Here is a 25,898-nt window from a genome sequence, read left to right on the forward strand (position 1 = left end):
AAATGGTCAATATTGACTTTTAGGATTGTTACACCAATAGGTAACACTAGAAATCTCTCTGAAGAAGCAATATGTCACCATGAAAATTCAGTCACCATGTTTTAAAGCAGAAGGAGCTGAGCAGATTAATACCTTGACTGATATCAGATTGACACGTTTTTCACTGACGTGTTGAAGATGATTATGGCCCTCCACGTGCCATGATTTTGGTACACTTGTGTTTTCCGTGTGCTATCCATGATTACACACAGAGATCAGGAACTTTATATTCACCTGTCCCCGGCGCTGTGGTCACACTTACTTCTGGGTCCGCAGTGCAGTGAATATGCAATGAGCATAATGAGCGAACCCTGAAGCAGAAGACAGCAGCGCTAGAGACAGACGAGTAAAGAAATTCATTTTATTTCAAAGACATGTTTTCTCTGGTACAGGTCACATGGATCACATCAGTGTGTGGTCTGTGGGACATCAGTGATGCCGAGAAAACCAGACTTGTCTCCGTGCGGAACACACGGACACGCGTGTGCTCCATTTGGACACTGTTCCTGAGAAATCACTGATGTAATGGGTCTGCATATGTCCGTGATTCCGGTACGTATGAAAACGGATATCACACGTACCGGGATCACTTACATGTGAATGGGGCCTTACATGCAGACAATAACTTTCAGTTAGTGAATTAGGAAGTAGAGGTCTTCTGCAGTACAATCATCCGGGCTTTTGGGATAAAGCTTCACAACGGTCCTGTACATGTTAATCTAAGAACACAGAGAAGTTTTGTTTGTTTTTTTTAGTTTTTGGAGATGTGCTTCACTTGTAGCTTTTATTTTTAGCTTAAAGGGAACCTGTCACAGGTTTTTGCCCTATAAGCTGCGGCCACCACCACTGGGCTCTTATATACAGCATTCCAACATGGGTATAACATAAAAAACACTTTATAATACTCACCTAGAAGGTCGCTCCGGTGCACAACGGTCGGATAGGTGGTGCTGTTCTCAGACACCAGCTCCTCCCCTTTCGGCCATCTTGGTCTTCATATTCTGAGGCCGTGGTGAATGTCGCGTCTACGTCATACACTCAGCATTGAGGTCCTGCACAGGCGCACTTTGATCTGCCCTGAGCATCATGCACCGCGGCTTCAGAATAGGGAAGACAAAGATGGCCAGAAGGGGAGGCGCCGGTCCCGGAGAACAGCGCCACCCATCCGACCGTTGTGCACCAGAGCGACCTTCTAGGTGAGTATTATAAAGTGTTTTTTATGTTATACCTAGTGGCCTGGGCTCTTCTATACAGCATTCTAACATGCTGTATATAAGAGAACAGTGGTGGTAGCCACAGCTTATAGGGCAAAAAACTGGTGACAAGTTCCCTTTAATCACTCCACAGTTTGCCATTGACAAGACCATTCCTTGATGCCGGGTTTCCGTCTGCTTGTCAGGTCGGCTCTTCACTGTCTGAGCTTGATTTTAGATTACAAGCTTAGGTGAACATAATCCATATTCGCAATCTTTTAATAAGCAGGAATTCTTTGTATATTCATTTTTAACTGTGAGTCCAGTTCTCTGACGTAAAATAGGAGAGTCTGACAGACAGTGGCAGCACATTACGCCGGAGACAAAGCCTCATCATCCTCACCGGGACGGACACACAAAGGATATGAGATCCGTTGAGATGAATGGGTAGAGCAAACCGCTGTCAGACAGAACATTTATTGATTCTTGCGGGATGATGAGATTGATCATGTCAGATAACAGGATCCAATATTTTGTGGAGGAGCATAAAATACAAGAAAAATCCTGCCGGGGAACAAGATACTTATTGCGTTTTGCAATTTTCAAAAATGTAAAATCAATATTACAATGGTAAAATATTACTGGCCGCATTACGATATAAAGATTTCCACATAAACAATGTTGCTAATTAATATAATTTCCTCATCTATCTACAGCATTATTGTTTTTTATATTTGTTAGTGCTGATAATATTGAAAGGCCCCATGTGCAGGACAAAGCCTATTTGTGGAGTCTCTGCCAAGGCACATAGGCCCCGATTAATTAAGACTGGTGTTTAGTACGCCTGTAATGAGGGGTGTGTAGGAATAAGAAGCACCAAAGTCATGCAGCTGCACATCAACGATGCATGTTTTCAATGGAGCTCTCCACAAATTATATTCCAGTTGATGAGTGGAGTAACATGTCTGGTGTAAGAAACACTGCCATTTTCAAAGAATTTGACTGATTAGCGCAACGCAAGTCATTCACTGGGGGCAGTGCAAACCTGTTCCTCTACATCTCCACCCATTTTGACAGAGTTGCCCAATACTGTCATGAAAAAAAATATTACTATTTTACAAAGTGTTATTTAGCAATGTTGAATTGGGGCCTTACTGTCACTCACAGACTAGGGGATGTCCAGCGAACGGCACAACACAGAGGTTACAATGAGATGGGAAGGGGGTAGGAAAGCCCTTGCGTTATGGAGATAGGAGAATGGTCACCCCCGACTCTAACCTGTTTCTGCACCCTGAGCTCCTGAATGTTCCTAAACAGGTCCTTCCCTCCCGCCGTGCCTATTAACAGACAGCAAGGTAGCGGCCAAACACCAGGGCTGCAGGCAACTGGGCTCCAGCAACCTCCAAATAGATCCTCTCTCTCCACGGTGGTCGGTTCAGAATTATTTTTTCCTATAACTGGCATTATGTGATGGAACATGTGACTATTTAAAGGAAATGTGAGTGGTCACAAACTGACTGCACCTGAGATTGGACTAGCTAGCAACTACCAGCAAGGAAAATTACATTAACTCTTGTGGCACCAACATAAAGACACACTTTGAAAATACAAAGTTTCACAGATCCGAGAGCTGTCACATGTCTCTCAAGGACAGGAGACACTCGTGATCCTTGGTCTTCTCAAGTGCTGCTGTATATGCCTTAGTATTGGGCCATAGTTTGGAGATATTCTACTTTATACCCAATTTTTCTCAGGCAGCGTCCAGCATCCCAATATCAAATTACCATCCATAGGCAATGTGTTTTTTTTTTTTTTTGTCAGTAGCTATTATGCTACAGTCATTATTAACAGGACCAATTACAGTGACGCTGAGAAAAGACTCGCAAATAAGCAGGACCTCATTCAATATTCAATAACATTGGTATAAGTGCAATCTGATTTTTTTTATCGCATGGCACTCTAGGTATTTACATGCTAATTTTAGTGAACCCTAACTTACTCCCCTCATGGTGTTTTTCCTCTTTCTGGTGGGCCTTTGCACACAAGCCCCATTGATTCAAAGGAGAAATCGGGTGTTCTATTCTTATAAGCTTCAATGTGTCATCTGTAAACTATTGCTTTGCCAAAAAGGTCTATTTTTGTTTCATCTGGCCACACAACATTTTCCCGGAAGGATTGTGGTTCGGCAAGGTACTCTTTGGCAAATATCAGTCATTCTTTTTTATGTCTTTTCTTCAGCAATGGTTTCTTCCTTGGTCTTCACCCATAAACCTCTGCTTGGTTTAGTGTGCGGTGTATGGTACTTGTTGAAACCATGATCCCAGACTGTTCTAGGTTGGCCTTCAGGTCGTTGGATGTTTGAGGTGGTGTTATTTCCACCAGTCGCACCAACCTTTGAAGATATCTATTGTCAATTTTCCTCTTGATGGTTCCATGCTTGACAAACTTCTTAATAACATGGCACAATGTTGAAACTGGGATACCAAGGTCTTTGGAGATGGCCTTATACCCTTTGGAAGTCTTGTGTTTGCTCATAATAGCAGTTCTGATGTCCTCAGATAACTCCTGTGTCTTCATCATTGTGACAAAGGAACAAGGCCTACCATGTGGCTTTTTAAAACACTGAAGTCATCATCCATTGGCTAATTCGTGTTATATGGGCACCGACAATTTATCACAGGTGATTCTCATTTGTAATTTACCACAGGCGAGTCACAAGGTGTTTCCACACATATTAATGTAAAGGGTGCCAATACCAGTGTCACAAAAGCTTTAGGTTTCTCTATCTTTCCTTTACATTGTTTTTTGTTTTAAATTGTTGTTTATCATTTGCCTTTTTGTATGTAACACGAGTGCTCGATACGAAAAAGCTGTTTCACTTGATTCATTCTCTCAGAAGACATTCCACATTATGTACTTAAACTTCTTGGGTGCCAATAACAATGAGCAGGACTGTATGTATATGTGCATGATGGTCATATCACAAAGGTCCTTAAGCAGTCTTACCATATCTAGATAGAAACGTTGGGGCCCCAAGGAAAATGGGAGCCCTGTGAAATTACCCAGTTTGCCCTCCCTTCCCCCTAATGCCACTTCTACATACCAGCCTGTCTCCGGGTTCAGTTCTTTTAGACTCCTGCAATTAAGAGACCCTTGGTTACATCATGATCACATGACTGGGAAGTCACCAAAGGTCGTTAAACAATCTTAATCTTGAAATACAAACGCTGAGGTCCCAAAAAGAGTCGGGGACCTTGGGAAATTGCACAGTTTGACTCTTCCTAACGCTGGCACTGATTGTAACTGAGGCTTATTTTTGGAATAGGGCTTATATTTCAAGCATAATCTAAAAATCCTGTAAAAGCATCCTGGGAGGTCTTACTTTTGGGGAAACACAGTAGTAATCTTTTTATACTTACTGGTAGATTAGTTGCTTGTAGTTTGCTTTGATGGCAACTAGCTTTCAATAAACTTATTCCCATATTGTTTTGTTTATACATAGTAGCTCATTTGGACTGGCAGAGCTGCAGTGCAAAGTAAGAGGGAAGGACTAAGCTGCCTAAAGTGGGCTTTACACGCTACGAGATCACTACAGCGATCTCGTTGGGGTCACGGATTTTGTGACGCACATCCGGCCGCTGTAGCGATCTCGTTGTGTGTGACTCCTTGGAGCGATTTTGGATCGTTGCAAAAACGTCCAACGTCGCTCCTCGTTGACATGGGGTCCATTCTCAAATATCGCTGCTGTCGCGTGGGCGAAGTTGATCCTTGTCCCTGCGGCAGCACACATCGCTACGTGTGACGCCGCAGGAACGAGGAACCTCTCTCTACCTCCCACACGCCAGCAATGAGGAAGGAAGGAGGTGGGCGGGATGTTCATCCCACTCATCTCCGCCCCTCCACTTTGATTGGCCGGCCGCTTAGTGACGTCGCAATGACGTCGCTGTGATGCCGAACGTCCCTCCCCCTTGAGGGAGGGATTGTTCGGCAGTCACAGCGACGCCGCCGACCAGGTAAGTGCGTGTGACGCTGCCGTAGAGATAAAGTTCGCTGCGGCAGCAATCACCAAATATCGGCATAACGATAGGGGCGGGTGCTATCATGCTCGCCATTGCTAGCATCGGCTAGCGATGTCGCAGTGTGTAAAGTCCGCTTTAGAGTCTAAAGTGGGCTTTACACACAGCGATATCGCTAGCAATGTTGTTGGTGAAAGCACCCACCCCCGTTGGTTGTGCGTCATGGGCAAATCGCTGCCCGTGGCACACAACATCACTAGGACCCGTCACACATACTTACCTGCCTAGCGACGTCGTTGTGGCCGGCGAACCGCCTCCTTTCTAAGGGGGCGGTTCGTTGTCACAGCGGCGTCACTAAGCGGCCCGCCCAATAGTAGCGGAGGGGCAGAGATGACCGACCCGAACATCTCGCCCACCTTCTTCCTTCCTCATTGCGGGCGGCCGCAGGTACGGTGATGTTCCTCGTTCCTGCGGTATCACACATAGCGATGTGTGCTGCCGCAGGAACGACGAACAACCTGCGTCCTGCAACAGCAACGATAATCGGGAAAGGAACGACTTGTCAACGATTAGGTAAGTAATTTTGATCATTAACGGTCATTCCTGCATTTCACGTGCAATGGCGTTGCTAACGAGGCCGGATGTGCGTCACTAATTCCGTGACCCCAACGACATCTCGTTAGCGATGTCGTTGTGTGTAAAGCCCGCTTTAGTCTCAGACTACCTCAGACGTCCATTACGTAGTGCAGCTCATCTGTAGTCCCTACAAAACTGTTTCGGCCTGATGGAGCGGAGCTAGAAACCAGCCAGTGACACGCACACTTCTGTGCAATTAACTGCATGTTTCCGCAATGAGAGATATGTGAAGTGCCTAAAGCTAACCAATCTTTTCTACCTGAGTGAGTTTTCATGCATAAGAAGTAGATATTCGGGGCTCATGATGCATAAATACATTTTCCAAATCGCTGCATTTTAATTCTTTAAAATATTGCAAGTCCTATGGAAAACTACACTGAATTTAGAGTGGACGAATTCCACGCTCAGCTCAGCTACATAAGTACATAATTTTATCATACATCCAAACCTGTCCTCAAAGTTCTGAGCCATGTTCACATATGATGGAAAGGCTGCATTTTTCGGTAGTATTTTTTTTTTTTGTACATAAAACTATGCGTTTAGCTGTTCAAGTAACATGGATGTGATTTCACGAAATTTCATGCTCACTGCATTTTTGGAGTAATTTTTTTTCTATATAGGCTGGTATGGGGAGCCTGAAAAAAATGCATATAAAAAAAACATTTTTTTTGTCCCACAAAGGTTAACATCTTCTAGGAGTTTGTATGTCCTCTCCGTGTTTGTGTGGCTTTCCTCCAGGTTCTCCCTATGTTTGCGTGGGTTTCCTCCAGGTTTTCCCCGTGTATGTGTAGGTTTCCTCCAGGTTCTCCCTGTGTTTGTGTGGTTTCCTCCAGGTTCTCCCTGTGTGTGTGTGTGTGGGTTTCCTCCAGGTTCTCCCCATGTTTGTGTGGGTTTCCTCCAGGCTCTCCCCATCTTTGCATGGCTTTCCTCCAAGTTCTCTCAGTATTTGCGTGGGTTTCCTCCAAGTTCTCCCAGTGTTTGCATGGGTTTCCTCCAAGTTCTCCCAGTGTTTGCATGTGTTTCCTCCAGGTTCTTCCAGTGTTTGCGTGGGTTTCCTCCAGGCTCTCCCCATGTTTGTGTGGGTTTCCTCCAAGTTCTTTCCGTGTTTGCATGGGTTTCCTCCGGGTTCTCTCCATGTTTGCGTGAGTTTCCTCCAGATTCTTCCCGTGTTTGCATGGGTTTCCTCCAGGTTCTCCCCGTGTTTGCTCCAGGTTCTCCCAGTGTTTGCATGGCTTTCCTCCAGGTTCTCACAGTATTTGCATGGATTTCCTCCAGGTTCTCCCCATGTTTGCGTGGGTTTCCTCCGGGTTCTCCAGTTTTTTCCCACAGTCAAAAGGCAGACTGATAGGGAATGTAGATTTTTAGCCCCAATGGGGACAGGGATGATAATCTCTGTAAAGCGCTGTGGAATATGATGACGCTATATAACCAACATATAATAAATAAATAATAAATAACGCAGTTGCGTTTAATCAAAGCTTTTCTGCAGTAAAAATGTATCTTTAAATCTCCAAGAAAAACACATCAAGAGAAAAATCCAGCAAAAACGCAATGATCAAAGAAAGCTGTTATTGTGTTTTTTGATCTAGACAGCTGCAAAAAATATGCAGAAGAAAAAAATGCATCAAAACTACTATATGTGAACCAGCTTTTACCTTATAATAAAATCAGCTGTGGTTTTTGATATGAGACAGTCTATAAATGAGAATTATGCTACTAACCTACTTCTCTACATATTGTTATAAATAAACTCTAGATTTGGCAGCTGGTAATATATTTATTTGGTTGATACTTAATTCCTTTTTTTTCCCCCTCTATTTTTGTAGTATAAAGAACGTCACTCCAAAAGTGGGAGACACAGAAACGCGTAAAGCCATTCGCCGTGCCTTTGATGTTTGGCAGAATGTAACTCCATTGACATTCGAAGAAGTTCCATACAATGAGTTAGAAAATGGCAAACGGGAAGTGGACATTACCATCATCTTTGCATCAGGTTTTCATGGAGATAGCTCGCCATTTGATGGAGAAGGGGGATTTTTGGCCCATGCTTACTTCCCAGGACCTGGAATTGGAGGAGATACGCATTTTGACTCTGATGAACCTTGGACTTTAGGAAATCCAAATCATGATGGTAAGATCGGATACTACTAAATCGACATCTTCGCATAGATATGTATTCTTCAATGTTTCTGCATGCTTTTCTACTACTCGTTTTTTTCACACCATAAGGCCTGTTTCACACATCAGTGATTCTGGTACGTTTGTGCTTTTTTTTAAATGTACCAGAATCCCTGACATACGCAGACCCATTATAATGAATGGGTCTGCTCACACGTCAGTGATTTTTCACTGCACGTGTCTCCGTGCGGTGATTGCCGCACAGAGACATGTCCATTTTTTTCTGGCATCACTGATGTCCCACGGACCACGCAGTGGTGTGGTCCGTGAAACACGTGCCAGAAAAAAACGTGCTTTTAAAATAAAAATCATTTTTACTCACCCGGCTCCAGTGATGTCCTCTGCAGCCTGTTCTGCCTGCTGCTTCTGAGCCGGCTCATTACTGTCGCGCATATTCATGATGCACGACACAGCCGACCCGGAAGCAGCTGCTGCGGGGGTCAGCGCCGGCCGGATGCTGCACCGCGGGAGCGATCAGCACCATGGAGAGCGGGAGCGGGCACAGGTGAGTTAATCTCTAAGTGCAATCACGGGCCACGGAGAATGGAGCCCGGATTGCACTTAGACAACCCACGTGTGCCGTGATTCACAGCACACGGAGGGACATGTGCGTGTTTTACACGCCAGTGAAAAACGTCAGTGTTTTTCACTGACGTGTGAAACGGGCCTAAGACAATTGCCCCACCCTTATCCCAAATCTTCCATTGTTGAGAATCCACTGAACATGCTTGGGTCACTAACAATACTACAGTGCTTAATGCTATTTAGGGAATTTGAAAAACTCCATAATGTATATGAAAAATGAGAAATTCTTTATTTTTAGTGCCATTTTACTTTGACACATTATCACATAGTCTAGATATCAGCCTCTTCCTTTGACATTTAGGCCTTAGAAGGAGGCGGTACTGCACTATTTATTGGACTTGCAGCAATTTTACAGTATGCCACCTAAGAAATATTTACCATGTGGGATGAATGTTAGATTCTGGGCCCTCTCGTTTTTATTCAAGACATCCTATAAAGCAGGGGTGGGAAACTTCCGGCCCGTGGGTATGCGGCACGCAATGACTTTTTCTGTGGCCCCCGGGCTGATTCCTGGGAACCGCAGTGCTGGGGCGGCAGACGCATCTTGCTGTCTGCAGGACCTTTAAGAACTCGCACAGCGCATTCAATACTGAATGCTGCGATTACGCTGGCACTGGCTACGTGAGGACGTACAGGCGGAAGGTGTGCTACACTCCATCCAACAGAAGAGGAGCGACTGCCCCATCATCCCCCAGGTCCTACTGTGCCAGGCAGCGCTCTGTCTGTGCCCGGCGGGAGCGCTCTGCCTGTGCCCGGCGGGAGCGCTCTGCCTGTGCCCGGCGGGAGCGCTCTGCCTGTGCCCGACAGGAACGCTCTGCCTGTGCCCGGCGGGGGCGCTCTGCCTGTGCCTGGCGGGAGCGCTCTGCCTGTGCCCGGCGGGAGCGCTCTGCCTGTGCCCGGCGGGAGCGCTTTGCCTGTGCCCAGCGGGAGCCCTCTGTCTGTGCCCGGCAGCAGCGATCTCTCTCTGTGACCGCAGCTTCCCCCAGGTCTGTCAGTGTCCCCAGCCTCCCCAAGGTCTGTCAGTGTCCCCAGCCTCCCCAAGGTCTGTCAGTGTCCCCAGCCTCCCCAAGGTCTGTCAGTGTCCCCAGCCTCCCCATGGTCTGTCAGTGTCCCCAGCCTCCCCCAAGTCTGTCAGTGCCCCCAGCCTTCCCCAGGTCTGTCAGTGCCCCCAGCCTCCTCCAGGTCTGTCAGTGCCTCAAAACTCCCCCAGGTCTGTCAGTGCCCCCAGCCTCACCCAGGTCTGTCTGTGCCCCCAGCCTCACCCAGGTCTGTCTGTGCCTCCAGCCTCCCCCAGGTCTGTCAGTGCCCCCAGCCTCCCCCAGATCTGTCAGTGCCCCCAGCCTCCCCCAGGTCTGTCAGTGCCCCCAGCCTCCCCCAGGTCTGTAGTGCCCCCAGCCTGCCCCAGGTCTGTCAGTGCCCCCAGCCTTCCCCAGGTCGGTCAGTGCTTCCAGCCTCCCCCATTGTTCTCTGTGCCCCCAGCGTCCGCCAGCACCCTCTGTGCCTCCAGTGTCCCCCAAGTCTGTCTGTGCCTCCAGCCTCTCCCATCTCTCTCTGCCCCTCCAACAGTCCCCCAGGGCTGTCTGTGCCCCTCCGGCAGTCCCCCAGGGCTGTCTTTGCCTCTCTGGCAATCCCCCAGAGCTGTCTTTGCCCCTCCGGCAGTCCCCCAGGGCTGTGTGTGCCCCTCCGGCAGTCTCTCAGGGCTGTCTGTGCCCTCCTGCAATCCCCCAGAGCTGCCTGTGCCCCTCTGGCAGTCCCCCAGGGCTGTCTGTGCCCCTCCGGCAATTCCCCAGGACTGTCTGTGCCCTCCAGCTATGTCTGTGCAACCCAGTGATGTGTATATACCCCCAGTGATGTCTGTGCCGCCCAGTAATGTGTGTACCCCCAGTTATGTCTATGCCCTGCTGTATAAAGTGTTATTCCCACCTTCACTTATGGCCATAATTGTATAGTACTTGTGAAAACAAGACACTTCCCAATTTTCCATTTATTAAAATTTCTCCACTGTTACAGTTTTTTATTACAGTTTTCATTATTCATATTTACAGTTTGTTGCCTAGGGAACTGGTCAATTCTATAATTTAGTGATGATGGCTGGACATGTGCAGTGCTTTTAAGTTCTTTTCTATAGAGCTTGGAAGCAGTGCTGTGAAGCTGGCCCGATCTGAAGCTGGCCCGATCTGAAGCTGGCCCGATCTGAAGCTGACATGATCTGAAGCTGGCCCGATCTGAAGCTGGCCCGATCTGAAGCTGGCCCAATCTGAAGCTGACACGATCTGAAGCTGTCCGGCTCTGAAGCTGTCCGGCCCTGAAGCTGGTTGGATCATTAGAGCACACTGTTAGCACCAGATCTTGGTCACATTCAGTGCCACTGCCCCCATCCAAGGCTTCGGAGACAAAGCTGTCTCACACAGTTTGGGCCCACTCCTAGGACAACCAGGAAGGCATAAGTGCGTTCCTACATAGGAAATCCGCTTTAATTGGCCACCCTAAATATCAGTGTCTCAAGTCCAAAGGCTGACCAAAGAGTCTTCAGCCTGTGGACAGTTGAATTTTGTACTTTTATGGGACAACACATCAATATGTTTGTTCCAGAAAACTGGGGTAAAACACTTTTGTAAAGTCGCAAAACATTTGCACAACGTGAAATTGCGCAAAAGTGTTTTAACTTTTTGCATCTTGGCCATCACTACCAAAGTGAGCGACACAATGGAGTGGGACAACACAAGCCCATTTATTTCATGACCAGATGTGGCTTAGCTTACGCTACAAATATTACTAAAGTCCATTACTAGAGTAAGATTTCTGGTGAGGCACATGGAAGCCACGCCACTTGTAAGATGCGTCTGATTCATTAAGTGGCATGCAACTCTCACTCCACCACACCCTTCATTAGACTGGCGTGTATAATACCAGCCTTGAATAGGGGCTTAGACCAGAACAAGTCAAGCTGTGGTGAGATGTTTGAGATTCCATTGGAGGAATATTGACTTTGGTAAACCAGCAGGAAAGGTGGGAACTCCAAGGAATGCTTCTTATGAAAATATGGGATTGCTCACAACAAAATTTTCATGGTTGCCCTGTAAGGTTCAATCCAGGAGGAGCTTTAGAATGTGACCAGGTCTTGGCTAGCTAAAGACATTTGTTTGATGGGATTTTACTTTAAGAAGTGCAACCATTTTAAGGAGGTTTTTACCCCAAAATCACATGTTATTTCCTATCTGTAGGAAACTTGCTGATTGCTGGGACTTCCCCCACTGCAAACCCCAGTGAGGCAGAAAACCGACTTTGTAACGCTCCTTATTAAATAGATTGGAGGTTGAGCATTTTCGACCTCCACTCCAGGAATTGTCGATGGGAACTTCCGGACATAGTCAGCTTTCTAAAGGGTGCTTTACACGCTGCGACATCGCTAACGATATATTGTTGGGGTCACGTCGTCAGTGACGCACATACGGCGCCGTTAACGACATCGCAGCGTATGACACCAAGGAGTGACGATCAGCGAGCGCAAAAACATGAAAAATCGTTGCTCGTTGACACGTCGCTTCTTTTCCAAATATCATTGCTGCTGCAGTTACGATGTTGTTTGTCGTTCCTGCGGCAGCACACATCGCTATGTGTGACACTGCAGGAACGACGAACATCTCCTTACCTGCGTCCACCGGCAATGAGGAAGGAAGGAGGTGGGCGGCATGTTCTAGCTGCTCATCTCCTCCCCTCCTCTGCTATTGGACGGCTGCCGTGTGACGCCGCACGAACCTCCCCCTTAGAAAGGAGGCGGTTCGCCGGCCAGAGCGACATCGCAGGGGAGGTAAGTCCGTGTGACGGGTGTAAGCGTTGTTGTGCTTCATGGGCAGCGATTTGCCCGTGACGTACAACCGACGGGGGCGGGTACGCTCGCTAGCGATATCGGTACCGATATCGCAGCGTGTAAAGTACCCTTAAGACTATGCCATGGACAATTAATTGAGCATCTGAAAAGTCTTGTTCTCTTGGTTCCTGCAGTCAGACCCCTCAATGATCACAAGTCCTCTCCTATCCCTTGAAATTGGGTATAATATTTGATTTTGTGGATTTGATTTTGTGGGGAAATGTTCCTGTTGTTGTTGGAGAGGACAGGGAGCTTCTGACAATGATGCTTCTTAGATTCGGGGGCTGCCTAAAACACAGAAGTGGGGGGTCTGAAAAAATAGCTTATAACCGGGCATCTTTTTGCAGTAATGGTTGTAGTTTCCGTGCAGCTGCTCTTAACACCTCTTAATGTCCCCAACAACAACAGGAACACTTCCCTGCAACCAGAAAAAATGTAAGATCTGTCCATTTATATTGACAACGGACAGGATAAAGATTTCCAGATCACATCAGGAGTACAAGATCCCAGGTACCTTCAGCTGCACCACAACCAATGTGGTGTACTTGATTATATATACCAAATGTCCAACTGGGGGTCTGTATGTAGGGGAGACAGGACAACAGCTCAGGACAAGGATGAATTCTCACCGCCACACAATTAGAGAAAAAAGGATGGATCTACCTGTGACTAAAATTTTTTTTAAGCCAGACCACAGCATCATGGACATGAAATTGCTGGTATTGAAAGGAAATTGCAAGTCCCAAAGAGACAGGAGACTATGGGAGTACAAACTTATAATGACCTTTGACACATTCAGAGCAGGAATGAATGTGTCACATGGATTCATGTCTTTTTACATCAATTAAGAAACCTGCTCTTCAGAGCATCCGGGGGCGTCACAGCCCGGACCAGACCCCAATCAGAGGTCAATAAAACTTTCACACTCCTTATGAATGAACTACAACAATATTTATGGCTACAACAGTTTGTCCTCTTGCCATAGTGATAGTTCTGCTTCACATAACTTTTTTTTTTCTTTTTCCACTGCACTATTGTATGTCCTGTTGTGTATAAATATGTGACTCTTCAGATTTTGTGTTATACCATGCCTGATGAAGAGACCTGAGTAGTCTTGAAAGCTTGCAATTATTACCATCTTTTCAGTTAGCCATTAAAAGGTATCAACTACTGAGGACTTTTCTTTTAAACAAACTTTTTTTTATCTCTACTGGCTAACACGGTACAAAGATATATTTTGCCATGTTAATGACACTTTAAGAAAGTTTTTTTATACGAAAAAATATTTTGCTTTACTAATTCCTTGGGGAGCATTATGTGAAGAATCCATACCTTCTAGCTGGTTGTCTATGAAAAGAGTATAGATTCCAATGAAATTGTTTTTATACTTATTCATTAAAGTGTTGGTGCACAACGACACTTGTCTCAGATTCGGGTGTTCATAATAAGACAATGTAACAGTCATTTTCCTCCAGATAAATTAGTACACCATGTCTACCTAAGTAAATGTAATGGAAAGAATCCCGGCTGGTTACACACATTCATAAGGAACGATGGGAGAGATTGGCACTTAATTTTCTTCATTCTGAGAAAGAATGAAAATGGAACGCTGTATAATATTGTTTTCAATCTCTCTGAAGCATCTGTCAGGCAGCATGTTGAGGGGAAATGACATATGTTAGATTGGAACTTTCCTGTTCAATAAATCATCCAACATCAGAAATGTTTGTGATAATATAAGAAGTATACAGCGTGCTCGGTGGGATTTTCTACAATGCTGTTTTGCTATTTTTGGTACATTTGTTGCTGTCACAACTCAATATTAAAGGGAATTTGTCACCAGGTTTTTGCTCCCCATCTGAGAGCAGCATAATGTAGGGGCAAAGACCCTGATTCCAGCGATGTGTCACTTACTGAGATGTTTGCTGTCGTTTTGATAAAATCAATGTTTTCTCTGCCACAGACCTAGCAGTTATACAGAACTGAATATGCTGGACTACCTGCAGCACGCCAAGTAGTCCTCTAATGATAATCTATTTTTACAGGGGCAAAGTAAGGGAATGAGTTGTGGACAACCCCTTTACTACAAGTAAACGGAGTGAGGCCGCACACGTGTAGTTGGAATGTGACTAGAAGTATGCATGTTAAATAATTGTGGTCACATGTCTGCCTGTTCTCGCTGATGACACCAGAGAATCCTGACAGTGTGCACTGCAAACTTTCCTGCCAAACCTGGACTACCCCTATATTTTTCTTGTATAAAAAGGAGAGAACAAGATTGTCAATGACCCCAAAAATGTATATGAAACTGCATGTAACTCCCATATGTATATACAGCGGGTGAATTAAATATTGAATACGTCACCAATTTTCTAAGTAAATATAATTCTAAAGGTGCTATTGACATGAAATTCTCACCAGATATCGGTAACAACCCATCCAATCCACACAGGTAAAGAAATCACACCATAAGTGCCCATAAATTTATTGATGTGTAATAATAAGAAATGACTCAAGAAAAACGTTTTGAACACACTTTCAGAAATATATTTACTACTTTGTACAAAAGCTTTTGTTGGTGATGACATCTTCAAGACACCTCCTGTATGGAGAAATTAGTCCCATGCATTGCTCAGGTGTGAGTTTAGATAATTCTTCCACATAAACGTTCTTCAAATCCTGAAGGTGCCATGGGCTCCTTCTATGAACTCTGAGCTTCCATACATTTTTTATGGGATTCTGGTCAGTGATCCGCTTGGCCATTCTAGCAGCTTTATTTTCTTTCTGTGAAACCAAGTGTGAGTGTCCATCCTCGTTTCATCATCATCATCTTTGTAGATGGCAGCAAATTTTCATCAATAATGTCTCAGTAAATTTGTATATTCAATCATATGAAGTTTGCTATTACTGAATACAAAAACCAGCCTAAACTCCGTGATGTTCCCACCCCCAAACTTCACTGTTTGTGTGGGTTTTTTTGTGGGGGGGATTTACCTTTTGGCCTCCAAACATGGTGTGTATTATGGCATCTATAGAGATCAATTTTGGTTTCATCTCACCAGACTGTATTCACCCTGTATTTCACAGGCTTGTCTCAATGTTGTTGAGCAAACTTTAAACACTCTTGAACTTGATTTTTGTTCAGCAATGGAGTCTTGCCTGCTGAGCGTGCATACAGGTGCATGGAGGGGGAGTGCATTACTTATTGTTTTCTTTGAAACAATTGTACCTCCTGATTCTAGGTCTTTGTCTAGCTCTCCACAGGTGGTCCTTGGCTCATGGACATCTCTTCTTATTATATTCACTCCTCTGTCTGAGATTTTGTAGGGAGCACCTGGTTGTGCCCGGTTTATGGTGAAATGATGTTCTTTCCACCTCCAGATTATGGCCCCAACAGTGCTCACTGGAACCTTTGATAGTTTAGGAATTCTTTTGTAAACAATGCCATCAGTATGTTTTACAACCATAAGGTTGTGAAGGTCTTGAGACAGCTCACTGGTTTTACCCATCATGAGATGTTTCATGTGTGGCACCTTGAAAATAAGACACTTTTTTTATAGGCCACCAGTAGATCAGTTTAATACTATTTTTCACCAAGTGGCTGTATTGCTTTCTAATTGTGGATAGATTTCAGCTACTGTCCTTACTTTCTATGGCTTTGTGCACCTTTCTTTCTTCATATGCTCAATACTTTTTTCTGATTTTCTGTTTTTTTTCTGCCCGACATTCTAACATGCTGTATATAAGAGCCCAGGCCACTGTGTAGAACAGAAAAATCACTTTATAATACTCACCTAAACGGTCAGTTCGGTGCAGACTGGTCAGATGGGTGTCTCCGTTCTCCGGGTCCGACACCTCCTCTTTTGGCCATCTTTGTCCTCCTTCTTCTGAAGCCTGGGTGCATGACGCGTACTATGTCATTCACACAGGCTGGCATTGAGGTCCTGCTCAGGGCAGATCAAAGTATTGTAGTGCGCCTATGCTGGATCTCAACGCCGGTGCGTGTGCATGACTTAGGACGCGTCATACACCCAGGCTTCAGGAGGAGGACAAAGATGGCCGAAAGAGGAGGCGCCGGACCCAGAGAATGGAGACACCCATCCGACCAGTCTGCACTGAACCGACCGTTTAAGTGAGTATTAGAAAGTCATTTTTATCCTCTACACATCGGCCTAGGCTCTTATATACAGTATGTCAGAATGCTGTATATAAGAGCCCACTGGTGGTCTCCACAGCTTATAGTCACCAAATCTGGTGACAGATTCCCTTTAATACTGGCTCCGTTACAAACGGATGGTAACTGGACATGTGAACAGAGCCGAAGGAGAACAGGTGAAATGTAACCATCTGATTATCACTTGGGTTATTCCCATAGACTTGGTTTCTGACCACTTGAACTGTTCTTCATGAGACTATGTCTATATTTCTCCATCAATGTGCGGTGTTCAGGCTGACGCTTTATTATGGTAATGGACACGTCTCTTATGTTGTGTTAGCTTAGTCTAATGTCAGAATAAAGTGCTCCGGAGATCAGAAGCGTTGTCTCTTGAGTCGCTGCCCATGTGATCGGTCTTGAACTGATGTAATACATAAAAAAACCTACATAAACAAGTTACAATAAAGATCTAAAAATATTTGCTGCCTTCTATTTTGCTGCAGACAGATCTTGAAAGCTGACAAGTGAAAATCTATTTTTTGCATGCATAAATGACTCTTTGTCTAATTTCTACAGGCAAGAATACTTGGCATCCAGTGTAAGATGTTTACTTCAATGCTTCCTTTGATAGATAGTAGCAAATGTGCAGGAAATGATGCCAGAGCCAGAAATAATAGTTTATGCTTTTAAACTCGTGAGATTGTTTTCACAATATAAGTAAAAGTTAACTATGAAGCCAAGAGTGTAAGGTTTAAGATACTCAGAAGATGGGGCTCAGGGGTATGTAGTGTCGGACTGGGGGGGGGGGGGGGCAAAAGAATTTGGGGGCCAATTATTCAGCTACATACATATATTACATTATCTGCTTTCAAAATGTACCATATAATAAACTGGGCAGTTTAATGACGAGATGTTGCCATTGTCGGGGCACAGTGAATCAAGCATAATCTTACAGGTAGATAGAAGAGCGACCTAGATTATTAGAGGAATGGGGGGGGCTGCAATACCAAGACAGGTTATTAAACTTGGGGTTAGTTAGTTAGGAAAAACAAAGGCTTAGGGGGATCTAATCACAATGTATAAATATATGAGGGGACAGTACAGAGACCTTTCCAAAGATCTCTTTACACCTAGGCCTGCGACTGGAACACTGGGGCATCCGCTAAGTCTTGAGGAAAGAATGTTTAATCATAATCACAGATGAAGATTCTTTACTGTACGAGCGGTGAGACTATGGAGCTCTCTGCCGTATGATGTTGTAATGAGGGATTCACTAGTAAAATTTAAGCAGAGCCTGAACGCATTTCTTGAAAAATATAATATTACCAGTTATGTATATTAGATTTTATGACAGGGTGTTGATCCAGGGAACTAGTCTGATTGCCGTATGTGGAGTCAGGAAGGAATTTTTTTCCCCATTGGAGCTTATTTGACACATTGGGGTTTTTTTGCCTTCCTCTGGATCAACATGTTAGGCTACAGGTTGAACTAGATGGACTTAGAGTCTCCCTTCAACCTTAAAAACTATGAAACTATGAAACTATAAGTGTATTGTGGGTGACAAACTCCTGCACTGTGAGTGGCCCACCAGGGAATTCTCCTGTCCCCTGGTGGGCCAGTCCAAGCCTGGGGGTATGGTGAAATTACAAAATATATATTTGATGGTGCCGCACAGGGAGATATATATACATGTATATGTATATATATATATATATATATATATATATATATATATATATATATATATACAGTACAGGCCAAAAGTTTGGACATACCTTCTCATTCAAAGAGTTTTCTTTATTTTCAGGACTCTGAAAATTGTAAATTCACATTGAAGGCATCAAAACTATGAATTAACACATGTGGAATGAAACACTTTAAGTGTGAAACAACTGAAAATATGTTTTATATTCTAGTCTCTTCAAAGTAGCCACCTTTTGCTTTGATTACTACTTTGCACACTCTTAGCATTCTCTTGATGAGTTTCAAGAGGTAGTCACCGGAAATGGTTTTCCAGCAGTCTTGAAGGAATTTCCAGAGATGCTTAGCACTTGTTGGCCCTTTTGCCTTCACTCTGCGGCTCAGCTCACCCCAAACCATCTCGATTGGGTTCAGGTCTGGTGACTGTGGAGACCGGGTCATCTGGCGTAGCACCCCATCACTCTCCTTCTTAGTCAAATAGCCCTTCCACAGCCTGGAGGTGTGTTTGGGGTCATTGTCCTGTTGAAAAATAAATGATGGTCCAACTAAACTCAAACCGGATGGAATAGCATGCCGCTGCAAGATGCTGTGGTAGGCATGCTGGTTCTGTATGCCTTCAATTTTGAATAAATCCCCAACAGTGTCACCAGCAAAGCACCCTCACACCATCACACCTCCTCCTCCTCCATGCTTCACGGTGGGAACCAGGCATGTAGAGTCCATCCGTCCACCGTTTCTACAAAGACACGGTGGTTGGATCCAAAGATCTCAAATTTGGACTCATCAGACCAAAGTACAGATTTCTACTGGTCTAATGTCCATTCCTTGCGTTCTTTGGCCCAAACAAGTCTCTTCTGCTTGTTGCCTGTCCTTAGCAGTGGTTTCCTAGCAGCTATTTTACCATGAAGGCCTGCTGCACAAAGTCTCCTCTTAACAGTTGTATTTGTCCTTCCTCATTCTCGGGTCCTCTACCAGAGGCCTGGGAGCTTGAGGGTTCTGCGCAGGATCTTAGTTGTTCCCAGCACTGCGCTTTTCTGGACCGAGAGCTCAGATGTTGCTCCTGGAATCTGTTGCAGCCATTTTTCCAACTTAGGGGTCACTGCTCCAAGTGCTCTTATCACCACTGGAATCCAGTTGTTCTTTAAGGCCCTGGTATTTCTCCAGCTTCTCATATTCCTTCTTTCTGATGTTACTGTCATTAGGCACTGCCACATCTATTATCATTGCTGTCTTCTGACCCTTGTCTACTATCACGATATCTGGTTGGTTAGCTACCACTTGCTTATCTGTCTGGATCTTGAAGTCCCACAGGATTTTAGCCCTTTCATATATATATATATATATATATATATATATATATATATATATATATATATATATATATATATACATACAGTTAGGTCCAGAAATATTTGGACAGTGACACAAGTTTTGTTATTTTAGCTGTTTACAAAGACATGTTCAGAAATACAATTATATATATAATATGGGCTGAAAGTGCACACTCCCAGCTGCAATATGAGAGTTTTCACATCCAAATCGGAGAAAGGGTTTAGGAATCATAGCTCTGTAATGCATAGCCTCCTCTTTTTCAAGGGACCAAAAGTAATTGGACAAGGGACTCTAAGGGCTGCAATTAACTCTGAAGGCGTCTCCCTCATTAACCTGTAATCAATGAAGTAGTTAAAAGGTCTGGGGTTGTTTACAGGTGTGTGGTTTTACATTTGGAAGCTGTTGCTGTGACCAGACAACATGCGGTCTAAGGAACTCTCAATTGAGGTGAAGCAGAACATCCTGAGGCTGAAAAAAAAGAAAAAATCCATCAGAGAGATAGCAGACATGCTTGGAGTAGCAAAATCAACAGTCGGGTACATTCTGAGAAAAAAGGAATTGACTGGTGAGCTTGGGAACTCAAAAAGGCCTGGGCGTCCACGGATGACAACAGTGGTGGATGATCGCCGCATACTTTCTTTTATGAAGGAGAACCCGTTCACAACATCAATTGAAGTCCAGAACACTCTCAGTGAAGTAGGTGTATCTGTCTCTAAGTCAACAGTAAAGAGAAGACTCCATGAAAGTAAATACAAAGGGTTCACATCTAGATGCAAACCATTCATCAATTCCAAAAATAGACAGGCCAGAGTTAAATTTGCTGAAAAACACCTCATGAAGCCAGCTCAGTTCTGGAAAAGTATTCTATGGACAGATGAGACAAAGATCAACCTGTACCAGAATGATGGGAAGAAAAAACTTTGGAGAAGAAAGGGAACGGCACATGATCCAAGGCATACCACATCCTCTGTAAAACATGGTGGAGGCAACGTGATGGCATGGGCATGCATGGCTTTCAATGGCACTGGGTCACTTGTGTTTATTGATGACATAACAGCAGACAAGAGTAGCCGGATGAATTCTGAAGTGTACCGGGATATACTTTCAGCCCAGATTCAGCCAAATGCCGCAAAGTTGATCGGACGGCGCTTCATAGTACAGATGGACAATGACCCCAAGCATACAGCCAAAGCTACCCAGGAGTTCATGAGTGCAAAAAAGTGGAACATTCTGCAATGGCGAAGTCAATCACCAGATCTTAACCCAATTGAGCATGCATTTCACTTGCTCAAATCCAGACTTAAGACGGAAAGACCCACAAACAAGCAAGACCTGAAGGCTGCAGCTGTAAAGGCCTGGCAAAGCATTAAGAAGGAGGAAACTCAGCGTTTGGTGATGTCCATGGGTTCCAGACTTAAGGCAGTGATTGCCTCCAAAGGATTCGCAACAAAATATTGAAAATAAAAATATTTTGTTTGGGTTTGGTTTATTTGTCCAATTACTTTTGACCTCCTAAAATGTGGAGTGTTTGTAAAGAAATGTGTACAATTCCTACAATTTCTATCAGATATTTTTGTTCAAACCTTCAAATTAAACGTCACAATCTGCACTTGAATTCTGTTGTAGAGGTTTCATTTCAAATCCAATGTGGTGGCATGCAGAGCCCAACTCGCCAAAATTGTGTCACTGTCCAAATATTTCTGGACCTAACTGTATATATATAATATACATATATATACATATATATATATATATATATATACATACATATATATTTTTTCATATATATATATATATTTATTTTTTTATATATATATATATATATATGTATGTATGTGTGTGTATATATATATATATATATATCTCCCTGTGCGGCATCATGAAAGGACAGTAAAGACTTTTCAGGGGGCATTGAAGAAGTGGAAGCATTTGGCCTGGGGGGGGGGGGCATTGTCACAGTGTTTGTATAGTTTCCACATTACATGTTTATCCTCTGTATAGATGCGGCTGTGCCATCCGGTGCTCAGTATCTTTGTCTCTGTATTTTGCTCACTTTGAGCGAACTGTTTGCCTCTTAATGTCACCGTTTCATGGCTGGTTACAGTCTAATGCATTTTAATTGCTTCACTCCTATGATGTGCTGACAACTTTTGCTCCCAGTAGGATGAATACTCCAAATCATTTTTTCCCTAACAACGAACACATTTTTTTTGTTGATGAAATATAGCGAGTACGGTTTAATTACTAGATTGCCAATCATCTGAAAACTGGTAATTACCCTGAGGTTTGGAGGACAGTTTTTTTGATTATAAGCACTTCAGTTCATTCACCTGGGCATAAGTGCCCATCTCTGTACTTCAACTACCAATTTCGTGTTCAGCTTATTTTCTCCAAGTACGTCAAAGTTAATTTCTTACCGATGGAGAACGAGACATTCACACAATCCGCCATATGGTCGAAGAAGATTTAAAGAGGCACAATATAAATGAGGCGATACAATGACACGATTACCTATTTTAAACCAAGAGTGAACGCGAGTCATTTATATTATCTTATCTATGAGCAGATGGTACAGTAAATGTGGGTAGGAGGAGAATCTAGGAATAACGGATGGTTACGGAAGGATCAGCTGATTTAGGATCAGTTATCGTTACTGGGGGAGGCCATGCATACATATCCCTGCAGCGTCCTTTGTAGGAAAAATTTTGAATTAAATTCTGGCAATTCAGAAAAGTGGTTTACCGTGTATTACATGGATGGGCTGGGTCCGCGTCACGCTAAGTACGGGAAAGTACCAAGCGAACAATGAAAGGGAAGGGAAGGTGAAGCCTGTGTCTACAGAAGAAAAGATGGTGAATACTGCTGGTCCCTGGGGTCCCTCACCACCCTAGATAGGTTCTGCACCTGTGTGCCGAGGCGGATACCTAACCCTAGGTATTCCTACTGCTGGACCCTAAATAGTGAACAGATGGGATGAGGTCTTCGTCAACCCCACTAACCACTAAAGAAGACATAACTACGATACATATGGGAAACTGCGTGAACTACATATCCAGAGATGACACAGGTAGAAGTTCAGCAAAGTTTTCAGTAAAGCCACCACAGAGGAGTACAAGTCACCTGTTTGCGAACAGAGCTTGAAAGAATTGAGAAATGTCACCAGCATCAGTCCAAGGATGGAAGGTGTATTTAAGCACCAAGAGAATACTGATGATCAGCAGCTGGGTGGAAGGAAAGCTCCTGCTGGGTCCAAAACATGGAGAGATGAATCCAGCAGGAAAGCTATCTATACTAATGAATACGGACAACAGGAACAATGTAAAGTCCGGGAGCATTTTGCGTAGCCAAATGCTGTGACATCCTATGGCCAGAAACCACATGACTGTCTGTCACCCGTGACACACCCTTGACAGTCCGGTAGAGCCGCCCTGTATTGACCGTGATTAGAGATGAGCGAACTTGAACAGTAAAGTTCGGGGTTTGTACTGAGCACGGACCTTACAAAAAATCAGTGTCGGAGTTCGGGTGCTTTACGTATGCAAAGCACTCGATCGAGCATCAGGATGCTCGGGTAAGCTCGGAGCTCAGCCAATGGGGCTCATGCTCTGGGATCAAGTTCTGGCCAAGTCCAGGTCCAAAATTCAACTGTACCTAAAGTCCGGGCTGAACCCAGCAAACCTGAACTTCAACGGGTCCACTAATCTCTAACTGTTGTCCAAAATACAAGACTCATTACATTCATGTGCTTTAGTGATGGCTATGACTCCATTAAAGGGCTATTCTCATTTTATTAATTGATGGTATATTGCTAAAACATTTTTTTTTTTTTAAATTCAAGTATTTCGACTAAAAAATAATTTTTATTATTGGATTTCATTACAGATTTTGCACCACTTGGCTTTTACAGGCTCTGTTTCTTGTACATTTCACCTTAGGCTATGTGCGCACAGAGCGTTTTTCGCGGCGTTTTTGCGCGTTTTTCGGGTGCGTTTTTGGCCTTAAAACTGCAGGACTTTGCTTCCCCAGCAAAGTCTATGAGTTTTCATTTTTGCTGTCCGCACACATCTGTTTTTTTTACCTGCGTTTTTGAGTTAAAAAAAAAAATGGACATGTCAGTTCTTTCCTGCGTTTTTCTGCGTTTTCCCCCCATGCAATGCATTGGAAAAACGCAGCAAAACGCAGAGATCAAAAACGCAGCAAAACGCAGCCAAAAACGCACCAAATCGTGGTAAAAACGCGTGCGTTTTTGATGCGTTTTTTCGACGCAGGTGCGTTTTTGTGCGTTTTTAGCGGCCAAAAACGCACAAAAATGCAGTGTCAAAAAGACGCAGTGTGCGAACCTAGCCTTAGGCTGCTTTCACACTTGCGTCGTTTTGCATCAGTTGCAATCCGTTGTGTGACTGATGCAACGGATGCGTTGCATATAGTGCCACAACTGATGCTGCAAAAAAACTGATCCGTTGCAGCTTTTTTTTTTTCCAGAATTTACTCATCTGAGCATGCTCAGTTGGTAAATGACGGATTAGTCACAGGAATCCGTCCAGTGACGCATTCCAACGGATTCCGCTCCTATTGTCAACGCTCCGAAAAACGCTATATGCTGCGTTACTGCCGCCCGACGGTCAGTTTTTCCACAACTGATCCGTCATGCGGCGGATGCAACGCAGGACCATCAGTCGCAATCCGTCGTCCATACAAATCTATGGGGAATAAACGGAATCCTGCATAATATTATGCAGGATACTGTATTTCCTCAAGGCGACGGATTGTGACTGATGCAAAACAATGCAAGTGTGAAAGCAGCCTTAATGTAGTCTGTAGCCATAAATTAGCTGAGACAAGCTCATAAAAAAGATAAAAAGTAAAGGTCACTTTACACACAGAGATAAATCTTTTGCAGATCTGTGGTTGCAGGGAAATCATGGACATATTGTTCCATTTGTACACAGCCACAAACCTGGCACTGATTGTCCACAATTTCACTGCAACCACAGATCTGCCGCAGATTTATCTGTGTGTAAAGTGGCCTTAAGAGTTCCAAACTTCCCTGTTAGAAGGAGCTCACTGACAGTGTCTAAGATAAAGGGGTCGGCCACTTTCTCTTGTTAGTGCAGTTAACTGTCCATACAATGGTGGCTGGTGGAAGAACATGTGACCAGACCAGTCCATCAGCCACCTCTAAAGGCTGCTTTACACGCAGAGACATCGCTAGCGATATCGCTTGTGAAAGCACCCGCCCCCGTCGTTTGTGCATCACGGGCAAATCGCTGCCTGTAGCGCACAATATCGCTAGGACGCGTCACACATACTTACCTTCCTAGCAATGTCGCTGTGAGCGTCAAACAACCTCTTTTTTAAGGGGGAGGTTCGTGCGCCGTCACAGCAACGTCACACAGCGGAACGCCAATAGAAGCGGAGGAGCGGAGACTAGTTGCATTAACAACACGCCCACCTCATTGCCGGCAGGACGCAGGTACGTTGTTGTTCGTCATTCCCGGGGTGTCACACGTAGCGATGTGTGCTGCCTCAGGAACAACGAACAACCTGCGTCCAGCACCAGCAACAGTATTTGGGAAATGAATGATGTGTCAACAATCAACGATTTTTGATCGTTAGCGGTCGCTCGTAGGTGTCACTCGCAACGACGTCGCTAACGAGGTCAGATGTGCATCACGAATTCCGTGACGAATTCCGTGACCCCAACTATATCTCGTTAGCAATGTAACGGGGCCTTAACAGAGAAAAGCAGCTTTCCAATGTGAGTAGAGATGAGTGGAGCTGTTGAAATTCGGGTTCTGTGGGTTCAGCTGGACTTTAGATGAGGTTTTGTTCTGGACCCGAACTTGACTCGAACCTCATTAGAAGTCACTGATTGGGCGGTTCTGCTTTCCGACCACATACAGCCAGCCATACGCAGATCACTTCCAAGGGAGAGAGGGTGTTTTTTCATTTTTTATGTTCTCACTACATCCAATAATGCTGTATTACCCCTAGATAGAGACATTCAAACACTGCAAGCGGCTCACACTGGGCTTTGCACTGAACGTACCTGAGCACAGTGATGCTCAATCGAGTAGTCTGCATAGGTAATGCACCTGAACTCCGAACTCAAAAACTGATTTTTTTTTCTTTAAGTCTTTGTCCAGTACAAACAACGAACTTTAAATCTCTAATTGTGAGGTGTTCTATAA

At 44.4% G+C, this 25,898-nt stretch overlaps 1 protein-coding gene across 2 annotated transcripts in view; it reads left to right on the forward strand.

Moving 5' to 3' along the window:
* Window positions 1-25,898, forward strand: part of MMP16 (matrix metallopeptidase 16) — a 303,847-nt gene that overhangs the window by 209,010 nt on the left and 68,939 nt on the right. For both annotated transcript variants that reach the window (XM_075353111.1, XM_075353112.1), the window contains one exon: window positions 7,711-8,015. In XM_075353111.1, coding sequence (XP_075209226.1) covers window positions 7,711-8,015 — 305 coding nt within the window. The remainder of the gene's footprint in view (window positions 1-7,710; window positions 8,016-25,898) is intronic.

Source organism: Anomaloglossus baeobatrachus, chromosome 6 (assembly GCF_048569485.1).
Source record: "Anomaloglossus baeobatrachus isolate aAnoBae1 chromosome 6, aAnoBae1.hap1, whole genome shotgun sequence".
In the NCBI taxonomy this organism is placed as follows: domain Eukaryota; kingdom Metazoa; phylum Chordata; class Amphibia; order Anura; family Aromobatidae; genus Anomaloglossus; species Anomaloglossus baeobatrachus.